General features: G+C 40.8%; 1 protein-coding gene across 1 annotated transcript; it reads right to left on the bottom strand.

Annotated features, from left to right (window-relative positions):
* Positions 1–468: 468 nt before the first annotated feature.
* On the bottom strand, positions 469–22,624 carry SFRP4 (secreted frizzled related protein 4). Its single transcript, XM_069960347.1, has 6 exons — positions 21,785–22,624; positions 10,174–10,254; positions 9,919–9,984; positions 8,406–8,604; positions 3,722–3,785; positions 469–1,494 (listed from the first exon to the last, which is right to left on the bottom strand). The coding sequence occupies exons 1-6, from the start codon at positions 22,224–22,226 to the stop codon at positions 1,315–1,317; spliced, it is 1,032 nt and encodes a 343-aa protein (XP_069816448.1). The 5' UTR covers positions 22,227–22,624; the 3' UTR covers positions 469–1,314.
* Positions 22,625–26,764: the final 4,140 nt, after the last annotated feature.

A 26,764-nucleotide genomic window follows, 5' to 3' on the forward strand; every position in this document is an offset into this window, starting at 1 on the left:
TGTGGTACAAAGGAGCTAAAGGCTCCTTACACCACCGACTTCCTGCACACACAACACAGCTTAGCAAAACACAGAAAAAAGTTGCAAATATTATAGCAAATGAGTGATTTCTCAAACATTTGTGACAATTTTACACTAAAGCACTGGGATTTCATGAGCCAAATATACCCCACAACAGAGGCAAGTCTAATAATGGAGTGTTATATTACAATATTAGATGTTTATTATCATAATTGTTAAATATATTTAAACAACAGAGTCCAGCCTGAAGTAAAATAGTAATAAAACTACAATATAGGACACATAAAAGATTAAAGCGACTCTGTACCCACAATCTGACCCCATACCCCCCCCCGCCCCCAAACCACTTGTACCTTCGCATAGCTGCTTTTAATCCAAGATCTGTCCTGGGATGCATTCGGCAGGTGATGAAGTTATTGTCCTAAAAAACTACTTTTAAACTGGCAGTCCCGTGCCCAATGGACGTGGCCTAGATTGTGTATGCATTAGGCTGGCACAATAGCTTTGTCCCTCCTCCCCGCCCTCCTCATCATTAGGAATGCTCCAGGAGGAAAATCTCCTATTCAGCAGCTGTGTGAATACTGAACATGGGCTGGAGAAAATTTTCCAGTGGCATTCCTATTGATGAAGAGAGTGGGGAGGAGGGACGGAGGAGTGGTGCAAAGTTAGGGCACAGATACTCCTGTTGGGCATGGGGCTGCAAGTTTAAAAGTAGTTTTTTAGGACAATAACTGCATCACCTGCCGAACGGACCCCAGGACAGATCCTGGCTTAAAAGCAGCTATCCGAAGGTACAAGTGTTTTGGGGGGGACAGATTGTGGGTACAGAGTCACTTTAAAGCATACTCAAGTTCCTGACAAAAAAATCATGTGTGAACATACCAATATGCTTAAGCAGAAGTGCAATAAAAACATTCATTCAACTTGGTGTATACAAGGCAAAGTAAAAAAAAAAAAACACAGACGCCATCCTTGCACCATGAGCATCAAAGAATTATGTAGATTAAAGAATATTTTCTCATGAATATGGTGCACATGGTTTGCCTGTACAATTCCACAATTTTTCTTCAAACAAACAGCTTTTTTTTCAATACAAACCTTACATTTGTGGGTTGTAGTGGTCAAAGTATAGAAAGCAAACATTGGTAAGTAAAGTGCAGCAAATTAAAAAGTCAATGCAGAATCCTGCAGAATTGTTTCCTTGTGGATAAGTTTAGGAATTGTATGTTCTGCTACTGTAGCCAGCTACTGACTCTCAGGCAAATGAAATGTCTTCTGGAAACATAGAGCAGTTTATGCCTGCATATCTCTCTGGTTCTTCTTGGTTTTAACATTCTTTTTGGAGATTCCCGGAGGGGGGTTATGGTTCTTTGTGCTTGTCTTTGGTGGTCCACTACGCCCAGTTCGTCCAACATTCTTGATCTTTTCCTGTGTTGTTTTCACTTTCTGCTCTTGTAAGGTTTGCTCCCATCTCTTGAAAATAAACAAAATAGCATTATTCATTCCATGCACATCATACAAAGTCCCAAAAGTGGAAGCTAACATTTCAAAATAAAACTTTACCTTTAATGTATAATAGTATAACACATCTGCATCATGCTGGCATTGGTTTGTGACTGGTTCATACACCTCTACCTGCACTTATTTATAAAGATAGTACCATATAGGACCATAGTAACAATGAAGCACTTTGCTCCTCTGCCTTTTGTGTCCCAACCCCCTCCTAATAGTCTGCAAGCTCATGCATGCGAGCAGGGCCCTCATTCCTCATGCATGGATAATTATATGTATATTTCTGTAATGTCTGATTTTTGTCTATGTATGTACCCCCAGAATTGTAAAGTGCTGCGGAATCTGTTGGCGCTATTTACCAACTGAAGTCTACTGTTATAATTATATATATATATATATATATATATATATATATATATATATATATATATGGAATAAAATATTATATACATATACTTGTTCCAAGCATCCACTACTCTTTCAGTAAAGTAATATTTTCTCATATTATTTCTAATTTCCCCCCAACTAACATCAGATTGTGTTCTTTTTGTTGTGTTCAGTTTCTCATATAAAACTATTTTTTATTTAACCAGTCCACAGAAAAAGCAGTCAGGACTGCTAAGTTCGGCTTCAAAATTCTGTCAGAGTAATCTCTCTGTGTAAAGGCACCCTTAGTTGGTGCTTAGTGACGGCAGTGTACAGCAGTTCACAATTGTATCATCCAAAAGAAATGATCAAAGCACTCCTCACATGTTCTCAAATAATATTCTTTATGGAGCAGTGTTCACATTGCAGAGACAGACACATTGCAATGTGAACACTGCTCAATAAAGATTAACCCTAAGAGGACCGGGACAATTTCAATTTTTGCGTTTTCGGTTTTTCCTCCTTGTGCTTAAAAGGCCATAGCAGTTGCATTTTTTCACCTAGAAACCCACATGAGCCCTTATTTTTTGCACCACTAATTATACTTTGCAATGTCGGGCTGAATTTTTTCAGAAAGTACACTGCAAAAGCTGAAAAAATTTTAATGTGTGGGATTTGGGATTTTTTTTTTTTTAATTAATATTTTGGGCGATTACGCACATGGCGATACCAAACATGTTTATTTATTTATTTTTATTTATAACATGGGAAAAGGGGGGTGATTCAAACTTTTATTAGCGGAGGGGGCTTTATATTAATAATAACTTTTTTTTTTTTACTCTTATACTAGAAGCTTCCCTGGGGGACTTCTAATATAAGTACACTGATCCCTCATTAAGATCTATGCAGTATAGTTATACTGCATAGATCAATGACAAATACACTCAATTACTTTTGGCTGCTGCAGCCGAATGCACCTGAGTGCCGAGCCTGGATTAGCTCTATTACGGCGCAGACCCTGATCGGCGCCGGACATGGGGATCGCTCCTCTGCGACAACGTCGCAAGGGGGCTATCCCCCCCACTAGACACCAGGGAAGGCGGACAGCTAGTATTCAGATGCAGCTGTCAACTTGGACAGCTGCATCTGAATACTTAATTAGTGGGCACGGCGATCGGACCGTGCCTGCTAATAGCCGCAATCCTTGGCTACAAGCGGCACCCGGGAACGCGGCAGTTCACTCTTTGAAGTCCTCTTGGGGACCCAGGATGTACGGGTACTCCCAGGGTTGTCTAGGGGTTAAAGGGCAACTCCGGTGCATTTTTTCTTTCAAATTAACTGCCATTAGAAAGATATATAGGTTTGCAATTTACTTCTATTTAAAAATTTCAAGTTGAACGGCATAAACACGAAACCCTTCAACATAAAAGGAATTGCACTTTTTTTTTCCAATTTCACTGCACATGTAATTTTTTCTAGTTTTGCAGCATATTTTATAGAAAAATGAATCTGTATTTGCAAAGTATAATTGGTGTTGCAAAAAATAAGGGCTCATGTGGGTCTGTAGGGAAAAATATGCAAGTGCAGTGGCTTTTTAAACACATCCTTAAAGGGTTAGTCAAACAGAGAAAAGGGTTAAAGGGTTAATCAAACAGAGAAAACAATGACAATGTATTTTTTATCTAGAAATGAACATTGAAAGGCAGAAAAGTGCAGTGTACTGTAAGTTTTATTTCTGGACAAATGTCCCGCTAATGCACCACCTGATATCATGTACAAAATGTTAGGATTATCTTTATAACATGAAAGACAGTAACACTACCTTAAATCTCTTGTTTAATTGATCTTTCCACTTTTCGACTAAACAGCCATCAAGAAGCATCATCCTAAGAACAGAAATAAAGGTTCATATAGAGTATATAACAAAATATCTATTTAGAGGTGTCTTAGGTTACAATAATTGGCTCCAGGATGACCATTGTATGTTGAAACTATTGTATTTTGAGACCAGAACTCTATGGAAAACTAGAAGTAGATTCTGAAGCACCAAATTCTCAAAATAAAAAAAATGATAATTAACGAAAAAAATAACCAAACAGAATTAGTAATAATCACATAGGGGGAGATTTATCAAAGGGTGTAAAATTTAGACTGGTGCAAACTACCCACAGCAACCAATCACAGCCCAGCTTTAGGCAGTGCTGAAAGGAAAGCTGAGCTGTGATTGGTTGCTGTGGGCAGTTTGCACCAGTCTAAATTTTACACCCTTTGATAAATCTCCCCCAAAGTAGTAAGTCTTAACAATAGTCAGAAGCAGCTACTGGACATTGTAAGTGAAGTGCACACTTTTGCAGATATGGACTCTTTGTAGCACTGTATGTTAAGTCTAGTCTCAAGTTACAATTATCCAGGAAAGACCATTACAGTATGTAGCGAAAATATTGTAACCTAAGGCCATTGTAACTTAAGGGATCACAGAAAATCAAGAGAGTCATAAGAGGAACTAAATCAGATAACATATTTTTGTATTGCCTTTAACATTGCCCAGAATGAAAAAAACAAAATGCCGTATTTTCCAGAGTATAAGACGACTGGGTGTATAAGACGACCCTCAACTTTTCCAGTTAAAATATAGAGTTTGGGATATACTTGCTATACAAGACTATCCCTATTCCAACCCACCCCAAATAAAAATTAATAAAAAACATCAGACAGCAGCGAGATCTAAGAGTCAGAGAAGGAGGTACAGTAATACAAGTAGGATACAAGGGCAGGCCAAATGGGTGAAAGAGGTGTTCTACGTTATCTCTTTTTTGCATACCCCACACAACTGCCCTTCATATGGTCGCCTCATACGGCAGCGATGTAGACTTTTTTTAACTCCAATCTTATGCAGTGACTACAGATTCTCAGTTTTTCAGCACCTGCCCTATAAGACGACACCCGGGGTATAAGACGACCCCTGGCTCTTGAGAAGTTTTTCCTGGGTTAAAAAGTAGTCTTATACACAGGAAAATACTGTAGCTCTTATGCTCTGCCTCTGACATTGTCAAACTATATAGCATCTATGGCAAACCACCACAAAATTCTTCCAACCTACTGTATGTGGAAACACACCATTACTCCCTCTTCTCTTGAATGCATCTTCCACTATATCCTCAAAGATCCTACAGGAGGCCTGATCCACTCCAAGGGTCTCCACCTGATCCTATTACTAATTAAAAGGTGTATTTTGTGCCACTGGATCCAAAACACAATTTAATTTCTCACTGAAATTAAACAATCAGTCAAACACACCATCCCAATGGAATACCACTAGAACTACTAAAGGATAAAGTAGTTTTGGATAAAGATTTTTGTGTGTCAAATGAGTCGCTTTTAACCACTGAAGAAAAACAATAATTCATGACCCCTGTCCGATATATAACATTGACACAGACATTATACAGAAGAACTACACAACTCTAGGTACCTTAAAAAATAGGCCCTAGCTCTCTTCCTTCCTCGGGGTATATGCACACTTAGTAAATGTTGTGGATAACTCCACGCAGATTCTGCTGCTTGTCCCCCCTCGCTCCCCCTTGAAGTTCCGCCCGTCCCATAGGATCCACTCTATGCTCGGGCAGATTCTGTTGTTCGCCAAAGAGTTGACATGTCAATTCTTTGGGCGGACAGAGGAAACCATCTGACTATAAAATGGTGTCTATGAGACGGAGAGAGAGCCAAGCGGGAGCGCGCGGGGACGAGCAGCAGAATCCGCATGGAGTTATCCACAACATTTACTCAGCATATACCCTAACACACTGACTAAGCTGCCTACCGAACTGGCAGAAAGGGGTTGGTGCAACTATAATAGCCACAATATAATATATGGCTATGTTATGTGTTTCTTGTCTTTTTCACAGTGTTCAATGCCATATATTGTTATATAACTATCTTCTAAGACGCCTCAAAATTATACAAAATGGCTTCTTCTATGAGGCAAGCACCGAAAAGGCACCTCATAATTTTACAGATTGGGTCATTACAAAAACGGCAATACAAAATATATATAGTTTTTATGTTACAATTCATCTTGTATCGGAAATATGTAACTTTATTATTTGGGGAATAGGGTGGGAAGATTTTTTGTATTATATTTTATTTAATTTAACATTAGTTCCACCAGTGCACCTTCCCATGACCACTGGTACAATACACTGCGCTGCTACTCTAGTGTATTATGCCTAAAACTGACGGGCTATCTGTTATGCCATGCTTTAAGCACAGCTGTAAAGAGACATATACATGGCAGGCCTGGAGGACTTCAGAAGACCCCCTGGCTGTCACAGAAACCCATAAGGGGCCGGTGATCGCATTGAGTTAACGTTATAAACACCATGATTGGAGGTTCCTCTGGCAGTTAATGTAGCAGCCCTGCAACACTTTATTGTAACTACGCTGTAAAAAGGCATATAGCTTGGAATAAGGTGACCGCCGTAAAAAGGTATATTGGCGGTCACTGGAGAATTAGCCTACTTTCACACTGTATTATGCAGCATTAGAAACATATGGCCACTTTCTTCCAAAGACAGAACCACTCTTGTCTCCAGTTTGGGTGGGGTTTTGCCACTCAGTTCCATTGAAGTTAATAGAGCTTAATTGCAAACCACACCTGAATTGGAGACAAGAGTGGTGCAGTCTCTGGAAGGAAGTGGCCATGTTTTTCTAATGCTACATAACCCCTTGGGGCTGGGTTCACACTACGTATATTTCAGTCAGTATTGTGGTCCTTATATTGCAACCAAAACCAGGGGTGGATTAAAAACACAGAAAGGCTCTGTTCACACAATGTTGAAATTGAGTGGATGGCCGCCATTTAATGGCAAATATTTGCTGTTATTTTAAAACAACGGCCGTTATATTGAAATAATATGTTATTTACTGTTATATGGCGGCCATCCACTCAATTTCAACATTGTGTGAACAGATCCTTTCTGTGTTTTTAATCCACTCCTGGTTTTGGTTGCAATATGAGGACCACAATACTGACTGAGATATACGTAGTGTGAGCCCAGCCTAAAAGGTGTAGTTCACCAATGCATTTTTTGTTTTAAATCAACTGCTGCCAGAAAGTGTCAGAGATTTGTTATTAACTTCAATTAAAAAAAATCAAGCCTTCCAGTACTTATCAGCTGCTGTGTGTCCAGCAGAAAGCGCTATTCTTTCCATTCTGGAGAGCAGGAGGGGTTTTCTATAGGGATTTCCTACTACTCTGGATAGTTCTTGTCACAGACAGAGGTGTCAGCAGAAAGCACTGTGTCACACTGGAAATAATACACCACTTCATGGAGGACATACATCAGCTGATAAGTACTGGAAGACATGAGATTTTTTTAATAGAAGTAAATTACAAATCACTTGCACTTTCTGACCTCCGCTGATTTTAAAGAAAATTGTCTTACATGAAAATCCAAGGACCAGATCCAGTCTAGTGAGATTAGGACAACCTTTCCAATAAAGACTGAAAAAGGCTTTCTTGGCACTGGATCCAATCCCACTGGGCTCCTAAAGTGTACCTGTCAGGATGGGTGCTTCCGGGTTAGCGATGATATCGTCTGCTAATCTAGACGTTTGGGTCTCCATGGATACAAAAATGCAATCAGATGATAATTTACATGACCAGCATTGGATCTGATGGTGGTCACAACATTATTTCTTGATTGCATTTCCGTATCCATGAAGACACAAACTTCCAGATTAGCAGAGGATCTCCCTACTAATTCAGAAGTTGACAGGTCAACTTTAATAATGGTCTGTTCGATTAAACCAAAAGTATGCTAGCAACCAGACAAAAGAGAAAGGAGCAGCACTCCAGTAAATCATATGCCATGTTGGATTTATTTGCCTGTATTTCACAAGCAATAATATTTAGTTGTTCCATGGAGCCGTTAGACAACAGCTTCATAAAGGAGCTGAAATGTTGCTGCTTGTGGAACAAATGGAAAAAATACAAACACAAGCTGATTCATAAATTCACAATTTTTTTTGTTCATCATAGATAAATTTCAACCCCCAAAAACCCCGCAACAAAAGAAGGCCTGTGTTGTTATATTGACTGTCTGTTACGAATGACAAGTTATAACATTTATAGTGTGCACTGAGTAACCACAGTAACACACTGATGGTCAAGATGGATATTGTTTATTCAAAGATGGCAGCCAGTTTATATATCCTGGGAGGGCGTTGTTCTTTTACTAAGGCTTGTGTCAGTACTTCATTGGCTGAGGTATGAAAAGAGTTACTTGTGTAGCACTAGTGTTTACTAGGCATGTAAACATCTCTACGTGTTTAGAAGGTCAGCGCCATATTGTAATGACTACAATGATATACAAAATATAACATCTTTAACAGTAGTTGAAGTGATCAATATCGATCCCATACATACTAAGTCATAACATTGTCATATTTTTTGTTGTTAAGACTTTTGAGTAAGATTTCTATGGTGGGATAACAGCATTTCGCACCTTGAGCGCCACTGGTAGCACATGATAAGTACATCTTGGTTAGGAAGTAACTGTGGACACTGGCAAGATGAGTTTGTGATAAGAGGAACCTGAGAACGAGGAATAGTTGTTGAAGATTTCAATGTCTCTTTAACCTCCACCACTGTAGTTATTTCATTGCAGTTGCTTCTAGTGACACTTTTTACTTTTGCATGGATTACTAGAAAAGAAAAAGTTACATTAAACATTTAGAGATTTTGTAAATTAACCATAGAGTACTTGAAAGTGAATTTGTCAGTAGATTTCTTGTTCCAAAATGTTAACACTGACAGATAGAGGTGCTTCCAGAATGCAGAAAATGCTTTTATCCTCTGATTTAAAAAAAAAAAAAAAAAAAAAGTTTGAGAGTAACTGCAATGCTGGAATGTCTCCTGTCTCCCCTCCATGCTTGATTTACACCTGGAAGCCCCAGGTGTCCCAAGCAGGTTCATGTATGGAAGGGGGGAGCAAGTAGGTGTTACGGTATGTTCTCACTACGGAATATGCGCCTACACTTCAAGCGGATTACGCCCCGCGGCCTCTGATTGAAGTTCCGTTTGAAGTTTACACCTATCTAAAACGATCACTTGATTAATCATGTAGGGCTTTGACAGGAAGGAGAGTGTAATGGTGCATTTACTCAAAGGGATTTATCTGACAGATTTTTAAGGGATTTATCTGACAGATTTTTAAGCCAAAAATCTGAAAGTGGCCTTAGTTAACACTTAGTATTAAATTTAAAGTTAATGTACCATCAGATACATCACTTTAAGTTTTTTATATGAATAAACTGGCGCAGGGATGCCACTGCCGCGGTCCTTTTTTTGAGCCACAGCCTGATTCTTGCGTATGTCGTCAGTCTATTCCCAGGCATTGGCCCAGCCTGAAGCCCGCCCGTCTCCGGTGTAATGTAACCCAGTCCCCTCTGTGATGCTGTTCCATTACAATCAATTGATCCACATTACAGAGGGGAGGGGTTTCATCATACTGGGGGCAGGAGAGCTTGGAATAGACTGCTGCCGTGCGTGGAAACTGGGCTGTGGTTCAAAAAAAGAACCGCGGCAATGGCATCCCTGCGATGGTGCCGTTCTTTTCATATGAAAAATTTAAAGGGATGCAATTGATAATATATTAACTTTAAACATTTATGATTATTGATTATGATTAGAGTTTGTATAGTGGATGGAAAATTATATCACTAAATCCACCATTTAATTTAAATACAAAACTAGTTGGCACATTCTGGTTTTTTAATGCACAGATCTGTGAAAGAAGATGTATGTAATATGTTTTAATGTCTCACATGTAAGGACAAGAGTAAGATGTAAGGAGAAGAGGTTAGTGGTTTATAAAGCACAAACACACTGGTGGTCTCACTTACTATTGGGGTAGGCCTTTTACAGCTACTAACAAAATGGAGACCTAATATGGCAATGTTCATGAGCCCTAGGTTTTTTTTTGTTGTTGCTATAAGAACAATATTGCTATCACTTACCATAGCTGTAATTTTTTGCCAAATACATATTTAGGCTAGGTTTCATTATTTTACATTTACAACGATCTGCAAAGAAACAAAACAAGTGTTTACAGTAGCAAAATTTTTAATCTGGGAAGTTAAGAAAACTTAACAAATTAATTAAAAACAAAAATTATTTTTTTTCTAAATTATTAGATTGCAAAAGTTCTCCGTGTTCTCCAGAGAACACAACATTCTACTGGATTAGTTATCATAAGAAAATACAGACTTTACCCATGTTTAAACTCTTGCAATGATTCATTCTCGGTCTTTCTGGTACTATGACATCTTGTGTAAACTCTGTCCACTTTATATCTAAAAAGAACAAGACAAGATTTGCCAATGAAAATATCTGCACTGTGCCAAACACACCAGGAGAAATCTGAGTCTTTAAATACACCTCTTGAACCGGATAAGACTCTCTTTCCACATCTGCAGTATAAATGCTTTTAGTAGTATTAAATAAACCTGGGCTTTTGATGGCTCTATTACTTTATTGTTTTAATAACACTTTTTTCTTTTAATAAAGTTTCACAACTATAGAAGTGACTCAGTTGCATAGAAGTTCTAATGCAATGTGTCTGAGTTGGCCAAACCAAATAAAAAATAACTGATGCACCAAACAACATCCCCTCTTTTGCTAATCCAGTTATTTAAACAGGTGCTGAAGTAATTTCCGATCATTACCTCTCATTATCACACATGTGCGAACTTACAGAAGGTGAGGAAACTTGTGCAACTAAAATTCTAGGTAAATCTAACTATGAGCCCGGGGGTTAAAGTCTCATATACATGGCTGTAAATTGACCATTTTGGGTGGTTATCATTATGCAAATAAAGGATATATTTATCAATAGGGGTGGGCATAGAAATCATACTGACCAAAAACATAAATGTATAAGTTTTAGGCTATGTTCACACAACTCCATTGTGTACTATGGTGAATTGGGATGCGGGTGCACATGGATGCGCCCACATCCCAATTCACCAGAAAAGAAGTCTATCCGGCTAGTACTGCAGTACCGGCTGGGATAAACTTCACAGACACCGGTCGTTCTGTGACATGTGTCTTACGATGTGTAAACCCAGCCTTAGAGTAGCTTCACACGTACAGAATTCCATGTGGATTTCACACTGCGAGTTTGCAGCGAAATCCTGGTAGTGTGAAGGTCTATCGGGTTTCACTTTTATTCCACTGCGGACATGTAAGCCAGCCCCTTTAACCCCCCGCCGCTCGCAGCCCCCGGCCTGGAGGATACATTACATGTTCTGCGCCGCGGCTTTGTGTACGGCTTCAGGCTCCCCTCGCTCCCTATCAGCCAATTAGTGCTGCCATGTTGATGGGGAGCGAGGGGAGCCGGGAGCCTCACACACAGCCACGGCGCCGAGCAGGTAATGTATGCTTCGGGACGGTGGCTGCGGGCGGCAGGGGGGTTAAAGGGGCCGGGTTACATATCTAAATAAAAATTCCACTGCGGGTATATGACCCCATAGACTTTCAAACTACTAGGATCCGCAGCGGATTTCGCTGCAAACTCGCAGTGTGAAATCCACTGCAGATCCGGTACATGTGAAGCTACCCTAAGGGTGCCTTCACACCTACTGACTCGCAGCGTTAATAACGCTGCGAGTCGGCTAGGTTCTGGCAGATCACTGTCTGAACGACCGCTGCGTGTATGTAAATCTGACGGCCGCTTAACCCCTTCTGATGCCAGTCAGCCGCCTCCCGCTCTGCTCTGTATACATACCTCCTCGCTCCACAGGGTCCCGGGGTCCTGCTCTTGCCCCCGGCCAATCAGTGTGTTGCCCTTCCGCAGCCACTGATTGGCAGGGCGGGAGAGCAGGACGCCGGGACCCCGTGGAGCCCGCTGTGTGTATGTACTGACAGTGATCTGCCAGGACCTAGCCGACTTGCAGCGTTATTAACACTGCGAGTCGGTAGGTGTGAAGGCACAAAGATGTATTTCATGTTCAGTTTAATTTGCATAAGATGTGTGCGGCGGGCAATATCTTAACATGATGCACACCCTGTGGAGGCATGCGGTTTGGACTAGAAATGCCAGGTCATAACTTTATTTACACTTCTCCAAATAAAAAAATTTACAATTTTTTTTTTATTGAATTGTAACTCCACTTGGTGTGACCTACATAGGGCTCAGTTTCATATCTGTCTCTAAATCTAATGGTTCCCTTAATAAAATGCAACATAAACTACCAACAGCTACCATTCAGAGGAGCTTTGTGTATGTAAATGTAGACAGCTACCTTCACATTCAATAGAAGCACTAAGCTCCTCCTAGTGGTGGCTGTAGAAAAATGCTAGGTCGCTATATCAAGAAACAGGGGTTTACAGTTGATGCTATGTCTGCGCACTCAAAGCAGGGGGTGCCAGTTAAAGCGATTATCATAAATACAGGAATTTCAACTGACCACCAATTGCCATGAATTTTTATATTTTTATTTTACGCACTTAAAAGATTTTTTACAGTTTCCAGTACAGGTAGCGAGGATTTAACATACGTTTTGGTGTACCATTTCACTGGACATTTACGACCTTTGTTAATATGGTATACTGTGTTTAAGAGTTATAGGAGACACCATGTGTGGGAACTACATAGGAGTAAGTGATAGCGGCCGGAGTACTCTTAGATGTGTTTTATGAGCATGTTTCAAACTGCAGATGTTGGGAATGAGTCTGGGGTATTGCAATTAGAAGAACTGGTACAGCACGAGCATAGGATGATGGAAGATGGTAGTTTTAGATTATTAGCAGAGTGAAGCGCATGTGTTGGATGGTAGACTGAGATGGAAAGGAGGTCTACAAAGGTTCAGCACTATGGAGACTTTTGTGAAAGATTTTGTGTTACAACTACAGGGGAAGATGCATTTAGGATGGACTGGAGAGTCTTTATATATAATGTAACAAAAAAAATGGTAATCCTGGCACTTTTTTAGCTCTTTTTGTTTACGCCATTCACTGTTAGTGATGACGCTTATATTTTAATAGATCGGACAATTATGCACGCTACGGTATATTATATGTTTATTTATTTATTTATTTTTATATGTTTTATTTATATAATGGGAAAGGGGGGTGATTTAAACTTTTATTGCTGCAGCCTGTCATTAACATTGAGGTGTCGGCTGCTCACTGCAGCCGGCCCCCACCTCCTATCATAGCAAAGGGCGTATCGGTAAGCCCAGGGTCGTCTGGGCACAGACTTCCAGGTCGTCTAGGGGTCTGGTCTAAACTGCCCGCAGCAACCAATTGTAAGTGGGCACGTTCTCATAATGGTCCACAGCAGATGGAGAAGAAAATGAAAAGGGAACTCTGATCAGAAAAGACGTCCCCTGTGAGTCACTTGATATAACTGCACTGTAATTTACATAGAGTACAGAACCTGTGTAGAGCTGGGTTTACCTCTAGATGACTGTATGAGGTGATATTGATCATTGTACAGTGGATTTTATTCAGTAGCAGCAGTAGTGTTAGTCAGTATGTGGTGGTAATATCTGTAATCTGGTACTGTGTCTTAGTATACTGAATTTGGTCAGTAACAATATGGTTGTGATGGTTGTGGTAGTGGTGTGGCGGTAATTTTTACCCCTTGCAGGAGTGGGCTGGGCCAGTGGGCAGGGGGGCATTTGCATCCTGGGCCATCTTCCCCAGTACATTATAGGGCTGCATAGCTGCCACTGACTGACAGCTGGTTGAATGTCTCAGGGCTGCCCTGCAGCTGCTTACTGCCCCAGTGCTCTTGTCTCTGGCACCTAAAGAGTGCTTAGGGGTCAGTCTGTGCTGAGAGCGGCCGCTGAAGCTCCGCGCCACCCACAACGTCAAAGCCTGCCCCCTGTACTGATCCCTATGCTTTTAACTAAGCCTATGAGACTTATAACTAAAAGTAAATTGCGCTGCTTTCTTCCTCCGGCCACTAGAGACCGCTCTCTCCTCCCAGCTGTCACTTCTGCATCTGGCTAGAGGAGCCTGAGGATAGAGAAGATTCTCAGCAGGAAGCCAGGTAATAACTGTATAGAGGAGACCTACACAGGCATACATACAGGATACATATATATACAGGAGGAGACCTACACAGGCATACATAGAGAATATATACTATATATACAGGGGAAGCATACACAGGAGTACATAGAGGATAGATATATATAGAGAATACATATATATACAGGAAGAGACCTACAGAGGAGTACATAGAGGATACATATATATAGGGGTACATAGAGGATACATAAATATATGGGTACATAGAGGATACATATATACAGGAAGAGACAGATATACAGGAGTACATAGAGGAAAAATATATACAGGGGTACACAGAGGATACATATATACAGGAAGAGACATATATACAGGAGTACATAGAGGATACATATAAGTATGTGTGTTTGTTGTTTTGTTTATTATTTTTACGGGGGTGCACACATGAGGGGGTGTTCTAAAAGGAGGAATGAACTATGAGTGGGGGGTTGCCTATACCCACAGGGGGATTGCTTGGGGGGGGGAGGCATTTTGACAGCAAAAGTGATAAAAAATATGGTGAAAATCTCAGTTTCCCAGCATCTTGTATAGTGGTCAGTATGACGAAGGTCACCCACCTTTCCCACTATCTTATATTTAGTATGATGAGGTCACTCAGCTTTACCACCATCCTATACTCAGTATGATGTGAGGTCACCCACCTTTCCCACTATCTTATATTTAGTGTGATGAAGGTCACCCAACTTTGCCAGCATCTTGTAGTCAGTATGATGTGGTCACCCAGCTTTCCAGCATCTTGTGCTCAGTATGATGGAGGTCACCCAGCTTTCCTAGCATCCTGTACTCAGTATGATGTGGCCCTCCAACTTTCCCAGCATCTCGTACTCAGTATGATGTGGTCACCCAGCTTTCCAGCATCTTATACTCAGTACCATGGAGGTCACCCAGCTTTCCCAGAATCTTACACTCGATATGATGTGGTCACCCCGCTTTCCAGCATATTATACTCACTATGATGTGGTCACCCAGCTTTCCCACCATCCTATACTCAGTGGCTGATAGCTTTGGGGAGCTGCACAGTACATCTATACTGTGCAGCTGAAAACCATAACAGCACAATTGTGCTAATTTGTTCCCTTTAAAGCGACTCTGTACCCACAATCTGACCCCCCAAACCACTTGTATCTTCAGATAGCTGCTTTTAATCCAAGATCTGTCCTGTCCTGAGATCCGTTTGGCAGGTGATGCAGTTATTGTCATAAAAACAACTTTTAATCGTGCAGCGATGTGTCTAACGGCCGGGGCTTACATTTGTATATGCATTAGGCTGGCACACCCTCTCTGTCCCTCCTCCCCACCCTTCTCAACATTGGGAATGCTCCAGGCAGATTGCTTCCTATTCCTCAGCTGCGTGCATAATGAACATGGGCTGGATCATTAATACACCTGTGCAAAGCCCAAACAGCAGTAAATGTTCCTGGATCATTCCTAATGCTGAGGAGGGTGGGGAGGAAGGACAGAGAGGGTGTGCCAGCCTAATGCATATACAAATGTAAGCCCCGGCCGTTAGACACAGAGCTGCAAGATTAAAAGTTGTTTTAATGACAATAACTGCATCCCCTGTTGAACGGACCCCAGGACAGATCTTGGATTAAAAGCAGCTATCTGAAGGTACAAGTGGTTTGGGGGGTCAGATTGTGGGTACAGAGTCGCTTAAGGACCTTTCCAGCCCTTACCTATTATTAATCTCCCCATATCAGTGCAGGGAAGGTAGATGGCACCTGTACTTTTCCAGTGGCACTGTTCAGACAGTTCGGATAACGTCTCTGGTCATATGTTACCAGGGAATTCCTAAAGTACAGACAAAAATACAGAAAGTGCAATAGCAACCCACAGGTGCACGCTCTGCTGAAACCTTAAAGTGGTGACATGGTGCACTCTGTTTGATCAAATAGTTTGCTAAGATCAGCATTTTTCAATATCTCCAGAGCAGGTTTTTATCGTGTATACACCGGGGCGAGTATATACGGTAAGAGCATGCACCTGTGGGTTGCTGTTGCACTTTCTGTATTTTTGTCTGTACTTTAGCCACATGCAGCATGGAACCTGCAGTGTGAAAAGAAGCATAAAGGTGCTGCCATTTTTTTTTTCTCTCTCTCTCTCTATATATATATATATTGAACCCAAGTGTAATGTTATTCTATGGTGCAAAGCTGAAGACAGGTGTCATCAAGGGGTTAGAGTATAAAATATTGAACTACGCCCCTTCCCAATTCAATTCACAACATTATTCCAGACTCCAACCAGACCTGTAAACACAGAAAATAGACCCCAAAATTAATTCTGACCCCAAATTACACTAAAGTAACCCCATTTCTCACACACACACAAAATCCGACTCTCCTGTGTAGCATTTACTACACAGCAATGTGTAATGCCACAAGATAACCTCTTGCCCAGCAAGACTAGAAATTCAGAGGAGGAGTCTGTAGCACATACCTGCTATATTGCTGAGTGAATATCATTACTTGTGTGGGATCTAAAATTCAGGGACTTTACATTTTGGGAGTTTAGAGAAAAGCAAATTGTGTTTCACTGTATTTCACAGTGTTGCCTGATAATTATTTTTCATAAAACTTTATAGGTACATGGTAAATTTGACATTATCTATCTTATACTATAAACAGCACGCCAGTGCTGCCATAGTTACATTTGGATGGGGGAGCCCAACCTTTGTGAACAGCCCCGGGCCTATGGTAAACTTAATATGCCCCTGTCCACAATGTTTTTATTGTTCTTAAAGGTGAAAATCTTTCAAATCAACTGGTTTTAGAAAGTTATATACAGTAGCTTTGTAATTTATTTCTATTTAAAAAATCTCAAGTCTTCCCATACTTATCAGTTGCTGTATGTCCCTCAGGAAGTGTTGTTTTCACTCCAGTCTGACACAATGCTCTGCTGACATCTCTGTCCATGTAAGGAACTGTGCAGAGCAGGAGAGGTTTTCTATGAGGATTTTCTTCTGCTATGGAAAGTTCCTGTCTTGGACAGAGATGTTAGCAAAGAGCACTGTGTCAGACTGAAAAGAATAATTTCCTGCAGGACATACAGCAGCTGATAAGTATGGGAAGACTTAAAGAGGATGCACCGTCAGGTACATCCTTTTTAATCTGACCTAGGGATAGAACAGCGCAGTCACGGGGAAGCCGATGCCGCGGTCCATTTTTTGAACCGCCGGTTCACGTGTACGTCACTGTTTTATCCACGGGTCCCGGGCCGGGGTTGAAGCACAGGTTCCTGCCCCCTGTGGGAGGAAGCCCGTGCCCCTGTATGACGCGGCTCCATTGATTCTTATGTAGCCGCATCATAGAGGGGAGGGAATTCCCTCCAACTGGGGGCGGGCTGGCCCGCCTCCTGTGCTTGAGCACTGGCCCAGGACCCGTGGTTAGAACTGCGCTGTACACGGAAGCGGCCGCGGTTCAAAAAACAGCGGCACAGGCTTCCCCGTGATGGCGCCGTTCTATCCCTGGGTCAGATTAAAGAGGATGTACCTGATGGTACTTCCTCTTTAGGATTTTTAAATAGAAGTTAATTACAAATCTATATAACTTCCTTAAGCCAGTTGTTTCATAGAAAAAGATTTTAGCCGGATAACGACAGTGTTCCCACATTGCATTTTTAACAGTAGAGCAATGTGGGAAAACACACACTAACACTTACCCCACCCCTCTCCTGTCTGTAGAAGCTACAGTAAAGATGAAGACACAGCCAGGAGTGGTGAAGGGTAAGTTAAAGGAGTTATCCAGTGATTTTTTTTTTTTCCTTTAAATCAATTGGTTTCAGGAGCTTAGGGTGACTTTTACACAGAGAGATTTATCTGACATATTTTTGAAGCCAAAGCCAGGAACAGACTATAAACAGTGAACAGGTCATAAAGGAAAGCCTGAGATTTCTCCTCTTTTCAAATCCATATACCTGACTTGACTCCTTCCTCACTGGGCCGAACACATTGCTGTCCACCCACTATGCAATGTGCACTTCACCTGGTCCAGCAATGAAGGGGTTAGGTCACTTAACCCCTTTCTTGCTGAGCAAAGTGCAGTGTCCTCACCAGAAAGTGGAGGCCAGGATGACCTCTAGAGGGTTAAAGGGGTTATCCAGCGAAAATCTTTTTCTTTCAAAACTTATATAGATTTGCAATTTACTTCTATTTAAAAATCTCTTTTCAGTCTGACACAGTGCTTTCTGCTGACATCTCTGTTTGAATCAGGAACTGTCCAGAGCAAACCTCTCCTGTTTTTAAAGGCAAAGCCAGGTAAATTGACCCCTTCCTCGCTGTGCTTGGGACAGTGCCATCAATTTGCTGTGCTGAGTGCACAGTGCCCAGCTGAGCAACGAAGGGGTTAAGTGACTTACCAGTTATTTAGGGAAGGTAAGTGTATTGTTTTCCAACATGTGACTCTCCAGCTATTCCCAGACTACAACTCCCATGATGCTGTACCATTAGGACATGGTGGGAGTTGTAGTTTTTCAGCATTTGGAGAGTGACAGGTTGGAGAACACAATAAACAATCCCCCCTAAATAACTATTCCCTTACGAGTGGCTCCTCAGCTGTTACCAAACTACAACTTCTATTATGATGTGCCAGCAGAGTATAATTGGAGATGTAGTTTTGCTGTCGTTTGAGAGTCACAGGTTAGAGATCACTGCACACCGACATCCCCCTTAGCATACTTACTAGTCTCAGGACCCATACTGCTCTGCTGCTAATTGCACTGCCTGTATCACAGAGGAAACACTGGCTGGCCGGACAAGGAGATGAGTGTTCCCTGCTCAGGCCAGTCCTAGACAAACACCCCCTTCCCCATCCAGTCTCCGCAGCACTTCTCTCCATGCATGCGAGTCCTCTTCTCCTTCCTTCACCCTCTTCTGTGGGTGGAGCTGATCTCTTTACTAACAGCCTGCTCCACCAATGAGTAAAGAGAAGTGTGAGGCTTTGTAGTGACACCGACTTAAAGTATGACTTAAAGTAAGTTAAATTAGTGTCACTAAGGAGTTAATTCGTGCCCCCCCCCCACACACACACATTTTCACCAAGAAGTGTGCGGTTTTGTGGGGTGTTATGTAACAAGCTTCAGATATTTCCTGTGTATCATTGGGATCAGAAATTCTCTCTCCACACAAACAGTAGTGGGCTCAAACTTTACATGTGGAACTGGGGTGCCTCCAAATGTCCAAATGGCAATTCATAGAGGACATACCTACAGTGCAGCTTACAATATAATTAGACCAATGATCACTTTATAGAAACAAATCAGGCACCAACATGATTAATAACTGTTACAGTGTACCTTTTACTACAAATAACTTTAGGCGTGTCATCGGACATTTCAAAAGTTATTGATCACAGTAGGTCTCACTGCTGAGACCTGCTCTGATCAGAAGATATAGCCATGGAAAGATTGCGGCAGCACAATAAACTCCCCAGCCACCGCTCATTCCGTCAATATTTTCTCAATGTCTCAAAGTCTATCAGAAAATAGTGACAGAATGAACGGCCAACCAGGGAGTGGGTCACGCTGCCACAGTCTCTTCAGAGCTATGTCTTCTGATCAGAGCAGGTCTCAGTAGTGAGCCCTGCTGTGATCAATAACTTTTGACATGTGTGATGAATGGGCAAAGTTTTCCCACTACAGGCGCTCATACTGGTAATGCACTTATGACATGATGATAAATAAACAATTACACTAATTCCCTAATCATGTACAACAATGCAAAAAAGTGGTCAGTATCCTCTAATAAACAACAATCTCTCACAATATAGTAAATACCTAACAAGAGTAAAGGTCTATAGTGCTAGAAGATTATATATAACATAAACCGAAAAAAGAAAAAAAATGCTAAATTGGAGTTGAAAAAACAAATGCAACAGCGTTAACAGAAAGTAATAGATAAAATTCAACAATACAGAGGACCACTATACAGACTTCCATGGGAAAGAACTTGACAAGTATCATCACCCTTTGGTGACTTCCTCAGGAGTTCTCTCTCCAACACTGGTAAGAGCAGCGTGTGGCTTTCAATGTCAACAGCATGGTGAGTGAGCGAGGCCAATGCAGGACAACTGACTGGGCTTATGCCACAACTTATAGCCACAGCATTCAAGGCAATCCCAGTCTATAAATTAAGTGGGAATAAAGAGGGGTGCAATGAAAAAAGCATTTTTTTAAGGTATGTTTTTCATGTCATAACAACTATCTTACATTATCTTATTATAGGATATTGAGTGCAGATTGATGGTGGAAAATTCGTTTTGTTTTCTTTCATTATAGTACATGGCTGCAAAATAACAAAGGGTGAAAGGGTCTGAAGACTTTCCAAATGCATTCATTTTTAATACTTAAAAAAAAATAATAGCTGGTCCTTGACTTGGCTTCAGCTACATTGCATCTATAGTGGCATAGCATCATATATATTACATTGTTGTAACAGGACCTTATGCACAGAAATTGCCACTTTGGTCACTACAGACACAATGGCCCAGATTTATCAAAGTGTGTAAAATAAAAGCGGGTGTAAATTGCTTTCATTTTACTAGATTTCTGTAGGTTATGCCTGTTTCTATTTTACAAACTTTGATAAATCTGGGCTAAATTAACACATTGAAAGAGAGACTGGCAGCAGAGGCACAGAACAAGAACTCTAATACAAAGCACATTGCAGTGTCTTTTTTATATTCATAAATAATCACTGTCATAAGAAAAAGATGTGACGTAGGGACATGACAGAAAATTTCATTGCTCAGGGTTGGTGTCAGCGGTTTTTACATATAGCTAGTCTGTACTAAGCACATTTCCTCTGTCTGCACAATAAGAGACAGACTTCAATGGGCCCATCCGCTGCCTGACGCACAGAAAACGGCGCCTAGCAGTGAGCTTCCCCCTGCAGGTTCTAACATTTGACATATTCCTATAACATGTGAATTTTTTTTTTTTTAATGACAGGTATACTTCAAGTCCTTTGGTTTTAGTAAAATATAAAAATTTTGGACAACCCTATTATTAAATGAAATGTATTAAATGATACTAATTATAACAACATTTGTGTATTTATTTAAAGTTTATTTCATCTACCTTCACTTTATAGCGTGTATTAAGGTATGTTCACACTGAGTAATTCAGGTGGAATTCTGCGGTGGAACTTTCCACTGCGGAATCCCGCCTGTCTCAGTATGCTATAGTCTGCCTATGGGAGAGCGTGTGCTCCTCCGCTGCCGCTGCTCTTCACTCAGAGAAGTGACATGTAACTCCTTTGAGCGGAGAGCCACAGCAGCGGAGGAGCACGTGCTCTCTCATAGAGATGCTATGAGACATTAATGAAGGCTGAATTACGCCTAAATTAACATAGCCTTAGGATGACCTGGGGCTCAAAATCTTTTGTATTACCTTTGACACATTCAGGCAAGTTCACACATAGTATTTCTGTCAGTCTTTTGCTCAGTAATTTTTCAACCAAAATCAGGAGTGGAGCTGACAGGGTAATTATCATGGAAAGATTTGCACAACTTCTGTGTTTTCAACCCACTCCTGGCTTTGGATGAAAAGACTGACAGAAATACTTTGTGTGAACATAGCCTTATAAATGAACAAATACATGACATATTTCTTTCTGTTCTGCGTGCATATCACTGCATTTTGATAAGAAATTCAAGCCATTGGCTATAGGAGATTAACATACTCTATGTGGCACTTGAGCTCTGTTGTGTACAATGCATGCACTACTTGAAGAACATTATTGTATCTGATATGTGATTTCTTCCCATGCAGAATATGGGCTCCCCTTACCTTCTGGGATGTCAGTGACTATGGCTTCAGGAGAGATGCACACACCACGGTCATAGATTGGCAGGTCATCACATGCCAGGTTCTCTGGCCAGCTGTGATTGTATCTTTTCATGATGGGTTCACATCCATCTTTGGCTTTCTGGCACACAGACTTGCATGGTTTAATAGGATCATGAAGGAACTCCAGAGTACATATGGGTGCATACATGGCACAAAGGAAGAAGCTCAGCACAGGACTGCAGTTAATGTCCACCAGCTCCTGGTACTGTTCTATAGCCAGTATTGCATTCTCTTGGGTGCTGTGGTGGAGATGGTTGGGCATCCTGGTAATGTTCCATGGCATATCTCTACACATGGGTATCCTGACAGTTTCACAGGGTGCTGGCTGGACCCCTGTGCCCAGCATTAGTAGACAGAGGGCAGCTATAGGTAGCAGCATCATGATACAGAAGATGTAGTGCACTTGCAGCCAGCTGTGTCCTTGTGATGTCAGGCTGTGCTCAGCAGCAGATCAGTAGCTGACAAACTTCTTCCTAGCAGCAGCCCCCTCTGCCCTGTGGATCCCCCTGTGCATTGTACAAGTAACCACCTTTATAGCAGTGCCACAAGTGACGTGCTGCACATTGATTTCTTACATGGCTGCAGCATCCTATTCGTTTAATCCCACAGCGACATCACTACACTACTTCTTTTCCAAGTTCACTTACAGTCTCCTCCTCCCAACTTTTCTGTTCTTGAACTTACATTAGCTCAGAAAGCAGTGTCTGTTCCACCTGTTCCAGTAGCAGCAGCACAAAGCTAAGAAAATTAAAGGATCCTTTAATAGTAAAGTATATAGTGTCCAAGATCAGCTCTCAGGTTCTCTCCTCCCTAGACTGGGCACAGGGAACTGTGTGCCATACTAAAAGTTACCACTAGAGGGACAGCTGGCTTTTTGCAGCTTTTACACTTCTGAATACTGTCATGATTTTACACCACATAGGCAGCATTCGGGCTCCAGACTCAAAAACTATGGATATTAATATGCAGTTGGTTTCCCTGGGGCCTTTTTAACATATAGGCTGGATTGTAAGCTCTGAAAGGGGTGTTTCATTAAAATAAATAAAAATTATATACATATATATATATATATATATATATATATATATATATATATATATATATATTACTTTGGCTAACATGTAAAGAGTTGCTTTTTTTTAAGTGAGTGTTTATTTATTTCTTTTTTTGTTCAAAAACAATTTTATTAGATTTCATGAGGTAGTCAGACAGAGAAATAAATAAATAAATAGGGTAAAGTGACAATTATAAAACCAAGCTAAGTAAGATAATGTTACTGAAAAGTCCACCAGACGTATCTTCCAATGATCGTACGTTAGAAATTTCCGGAGTTGAGATGACCTTCAAGTAGAACTCTGGGTATGAAATCTCGACAATGGAAGATGTATGATGTTGGATATATAATATAATACATCAGCTAAACAAAACATAAAAACTACCCCCCTATATTAAATAGAGTAGGTTATGATAATACTCATTGGTGATAAGTTCCTTAGGTAGGAAAATTTGGTACAGTACAGTATGTATGAATTGGGTCATTGGAGATTGTTTTTCAGAAGTGGCCAACATCTCAGTTATTACTTTTCTCAACTTGGCGAAAAAATAACATTTTTACATATTTTAATATATTTTTAAAATTTTTATTAGTTAATGTACGTATGTACACATCTTTGATTTGTGTAGTGTGTATATGCATGACACATACACAGATGCTTTATGACCTACCCAGGATATAGAGGACCCAGGAGGGATGGCTGCCTAGCCTATCTGTTATGCTAGAACTGTTTTATGGTACTTTTACACGGAGCGATAATTCGCCCGATCGCCCGATTAACGATTTTGAATGAACAATGTTTTTTTTACAACGATCAGCGTTTAGACGGAACGATACATCGTACGGAAAAATCGTTATGCGATCGCTTAAGCCTATCTCACACATAGGTGAAATTGTTGCAAGAATGTTTACACGAAACGATCTGCAAATTTTTTGCGAACGACCTACGATAATTTGAGAACATGTTGAAAGATCAAAATGAATGATTTCTCGCGCGTGATTTAATCGTTCGCTGCGTTTACACGTACGATTATTGTTCGAATTCGACCATTATCGTGCAGAAACGAACGATAAATCATTCCGTGTAAAAGGACCATTAGTTGTGAACTGCACAAACTCAGTCCCATGAGCAGTTTACAAAAGAAAGAGGAGAGAGAGGAGAAGCAAGAAAGCTGCTGCTGTAGATGAAGTGCTGCAGTGGCTCCTGGCACAAAATGCATGAAGCAGCATCACTTCGAAGGCATCTTTGTAGATGTATGGTCACCACTGGCATCAGGCTATGTAGGGCATCAGGGTATGTTCACACCGAGCAAAAATCGGGGGAATTCCGCAGAGAGCAGAAGCGCACGAGTCCTCCCATAAACACGCTGTTAGACATTGAGGCAGGAGGGATTCCACGACGGAGAGCACCACCATGGAATTCCGATGATTTTGCTCAGTGTGAACACACCCTTACTTCCTCAAGAGGGAGGAAGTTAGAGAGTTATGTCAAAGGGAATACAGGATAATCCAATGTCCAAATGGATCAGCACTCCACTGGCTGGTTGTGGTTCTCCCGGCAATAGGACAATCCCCAAGTATTGTGAAATTGAAGAAAGCCCAGCAGTCATGACAGGACAGGCCAAAATGTATCCTGTCTGAGTGATGTATACTATATGATGGAATAAAAGCATAACTGCAAAAAGAAGAATCATGAGTGCAGGGCTTCCTCCTTTTTCCCAGTACTAATGGACTGCAGGAGACATTAAACAGGCTGAAGAATCTGTTGGCGCTGTACAAATAAATATTATTATTATTATTATTATTAGACATTTTTCAGACTTTAAGGAAAAGTTGCACAAGTGTCGCATTGCACTTCTAAAACCTTTCAGGGTTTCAGGTTTGGCCTATAAACATTATGGCTACCATGTCACAGAATATTTCAAGACCACAGCTCCACTACTGTGAGTAAACTTTTGCTAGATTTAACCCACTGAGAGCCAACCAATGAAGGTAACTTTAGTAAAGATAACAAACATTACAACCTGCACCATAGGAGAAACACTAGATAAGAGTATAGGTTGCCCAAGACTCTACATACTTTCTGTTGCATCTTTACTAAAGGGGTACCTGCTCATTCCAGCTGCTGCACTAGATTGTACTATCATAGGGGGCTGTACCTTAAAAACATCTATGGAAGAGTATCTGCCTAGTTTATGACTGTTTATTATGTATCTCTGTCTGTCAGTCATTATCAGGAAATATGAATGCTTAAAAGGAAGAAAAAGCACCCCCCCCCCCCCCCACACACACACACACTAACCACGTAACACTGTGCTGTAGATGTGGGCAGTATGATAAAAGTTGATGGGCCTCCATATCAGCCAAATTTAAAGAAATCCAATCCAAGTTTAAAGAAAAAGTTTTAATGTTTTAAGTAGTAAAACAAAACAAAACAAAAATTACTGTATTTTTGAGACTAGTTTAGATAACTGAGATTTTGATCAGTGCTGACATCATTAAAACAAGCCAGAAGAAGCACTAGACAGGTTTTATTATAAGTCTATGCTGTCAGTCTTTTGCAGCTGGATGGAAAATGCAATCTAGTCTGCCCTTTTACTATTTACTTTATTATCTTAGGAAAGATATATGTTTATCCCAGTCATGTTTAAATTTAGTTATGGTAGATTTATCTACCAAATCTGTTTTTCAAAGCATCTACTACTCTTTTAGTAAAGTACTATTTCTCATGTTGCTTTTGATCTTTCCCCCCAACTAATCTCTCACTGTGTCCCATTGTTATTGTATTTTTTTATTTTATATTTTTTTTTATTTGCTACTGGCTAAGGTAGGGACTATCTGTATTAAAATTATTGTGTGTCTGTCTGATGCAACAGAGCTGTGTATTGTGCATGTTGCAGAGCTGTGTATGTATGTGTATAGTGAGAAAAGCAGCAGCACAGTAATGAATAAGGATATTGGTCAGTGCTCGTCCAACTAACCCAAAGCTGGTAACTCAATCCAAAGAAAAATGCAAGTCCACGTACCCACTTTTAATATTACACCAGTGCGCAAAGTTTTGGCTAGAAAAAAACTGCTGTCTCTTGCATTTCTCTTTGTATGTGAATACTACACTATAAAAACGATTGTGCTGATATTGTTCCCAGCTGCACAGTATAGAGCTAGTATAGAGCCCCCCAAGGCTACTGGCCGTGTCTGCAGTGGTAACTTTACATCGGGAGAAAAAAATGAATTTTATTCGGCTTACGAGGCCAGGAGAGAGGCGGCAACTAGTCACCTAGGTGGGGAGCCTTCTGTGACTAGCCATGGCTCTCTGCCTATCAGCGTGCAGTGCTGGGATGGTTGACAGGCAGAGAGGCCACTTACTGGTCTCCTTTTTCCCCCGATGTAAAGAACTACAACTGCAGACCCAACTCGGGGAGCTGCACAGTAGATTTATAGTGGGAACCATATCAGCACAATCATGCTAGTTGGTTCCCTTTTAAAACACTTTATTCTAATGGTCTCTGGAGCAGAGTACTGAGCCTTTTTTTTTAAATGACAGATCATTTAACCCCTTAAGGACCGGGCCTGAAATGGCCTTAAGGACTGGAGCAAATTTTATGAATATGACCTGTGTCACTTTATTCATTAATAACTTCGGGATGCTTTTACCTATCCGGCTGATTCTGAGATTGTTTTCTCATGACATATTGTACTTTACATTTCTGGTAAAATGGAGTCGATACTTATAACGAATCTTTGTGAAAAAAAACAAAATAGCGTGAAAAATTGTGAAAAAATGCATTTTTCCAACTTTAAAACTTTTCTGCTTATACAGAAAATGGTTATACCACATAAATTATATATTAAATAGCATTAGCAAC

Source organism: Dendropsophus ebraccatus, chromosome 2, assembly GCF_027789765.1.
Source record: "Dendropsophus ebraccatus isolate aDenEbr1 chromosome 2, aDenEbr1.pat, whole genome shotgun sequence".
In the NCBI taxonomy this organism is placed as follows: Eukaryota; Metazoa; Chordata; class Amphibia; order Anura; family Hylidae; genus Dendropsophus; species Dendropsophus ebraccatus.

Coding starts and splice junctions, on each gene's coding strand:
- SFRP4 (XM_069960347.1), bottom strand. CDS start 22,226: ATGATGCTGCTACCTATAGCTGCCCTCTGTCTACTAATGCTGGGCACA. Junction 10,255..21,784: donor AGTCACTGACATCCCAGAAG/GTAAGGGGAGCC, acceptor TGTTCTTTTTAG/ATATAAAGTGGACAGAGTTT. Junction 8,605..9,918: donor GGCAAAAAATTACAGCTATG/GTAAGTGATAGC, acceptor TTTCTTTTCTAG/TAATCCATGCAAAAGTAAAA.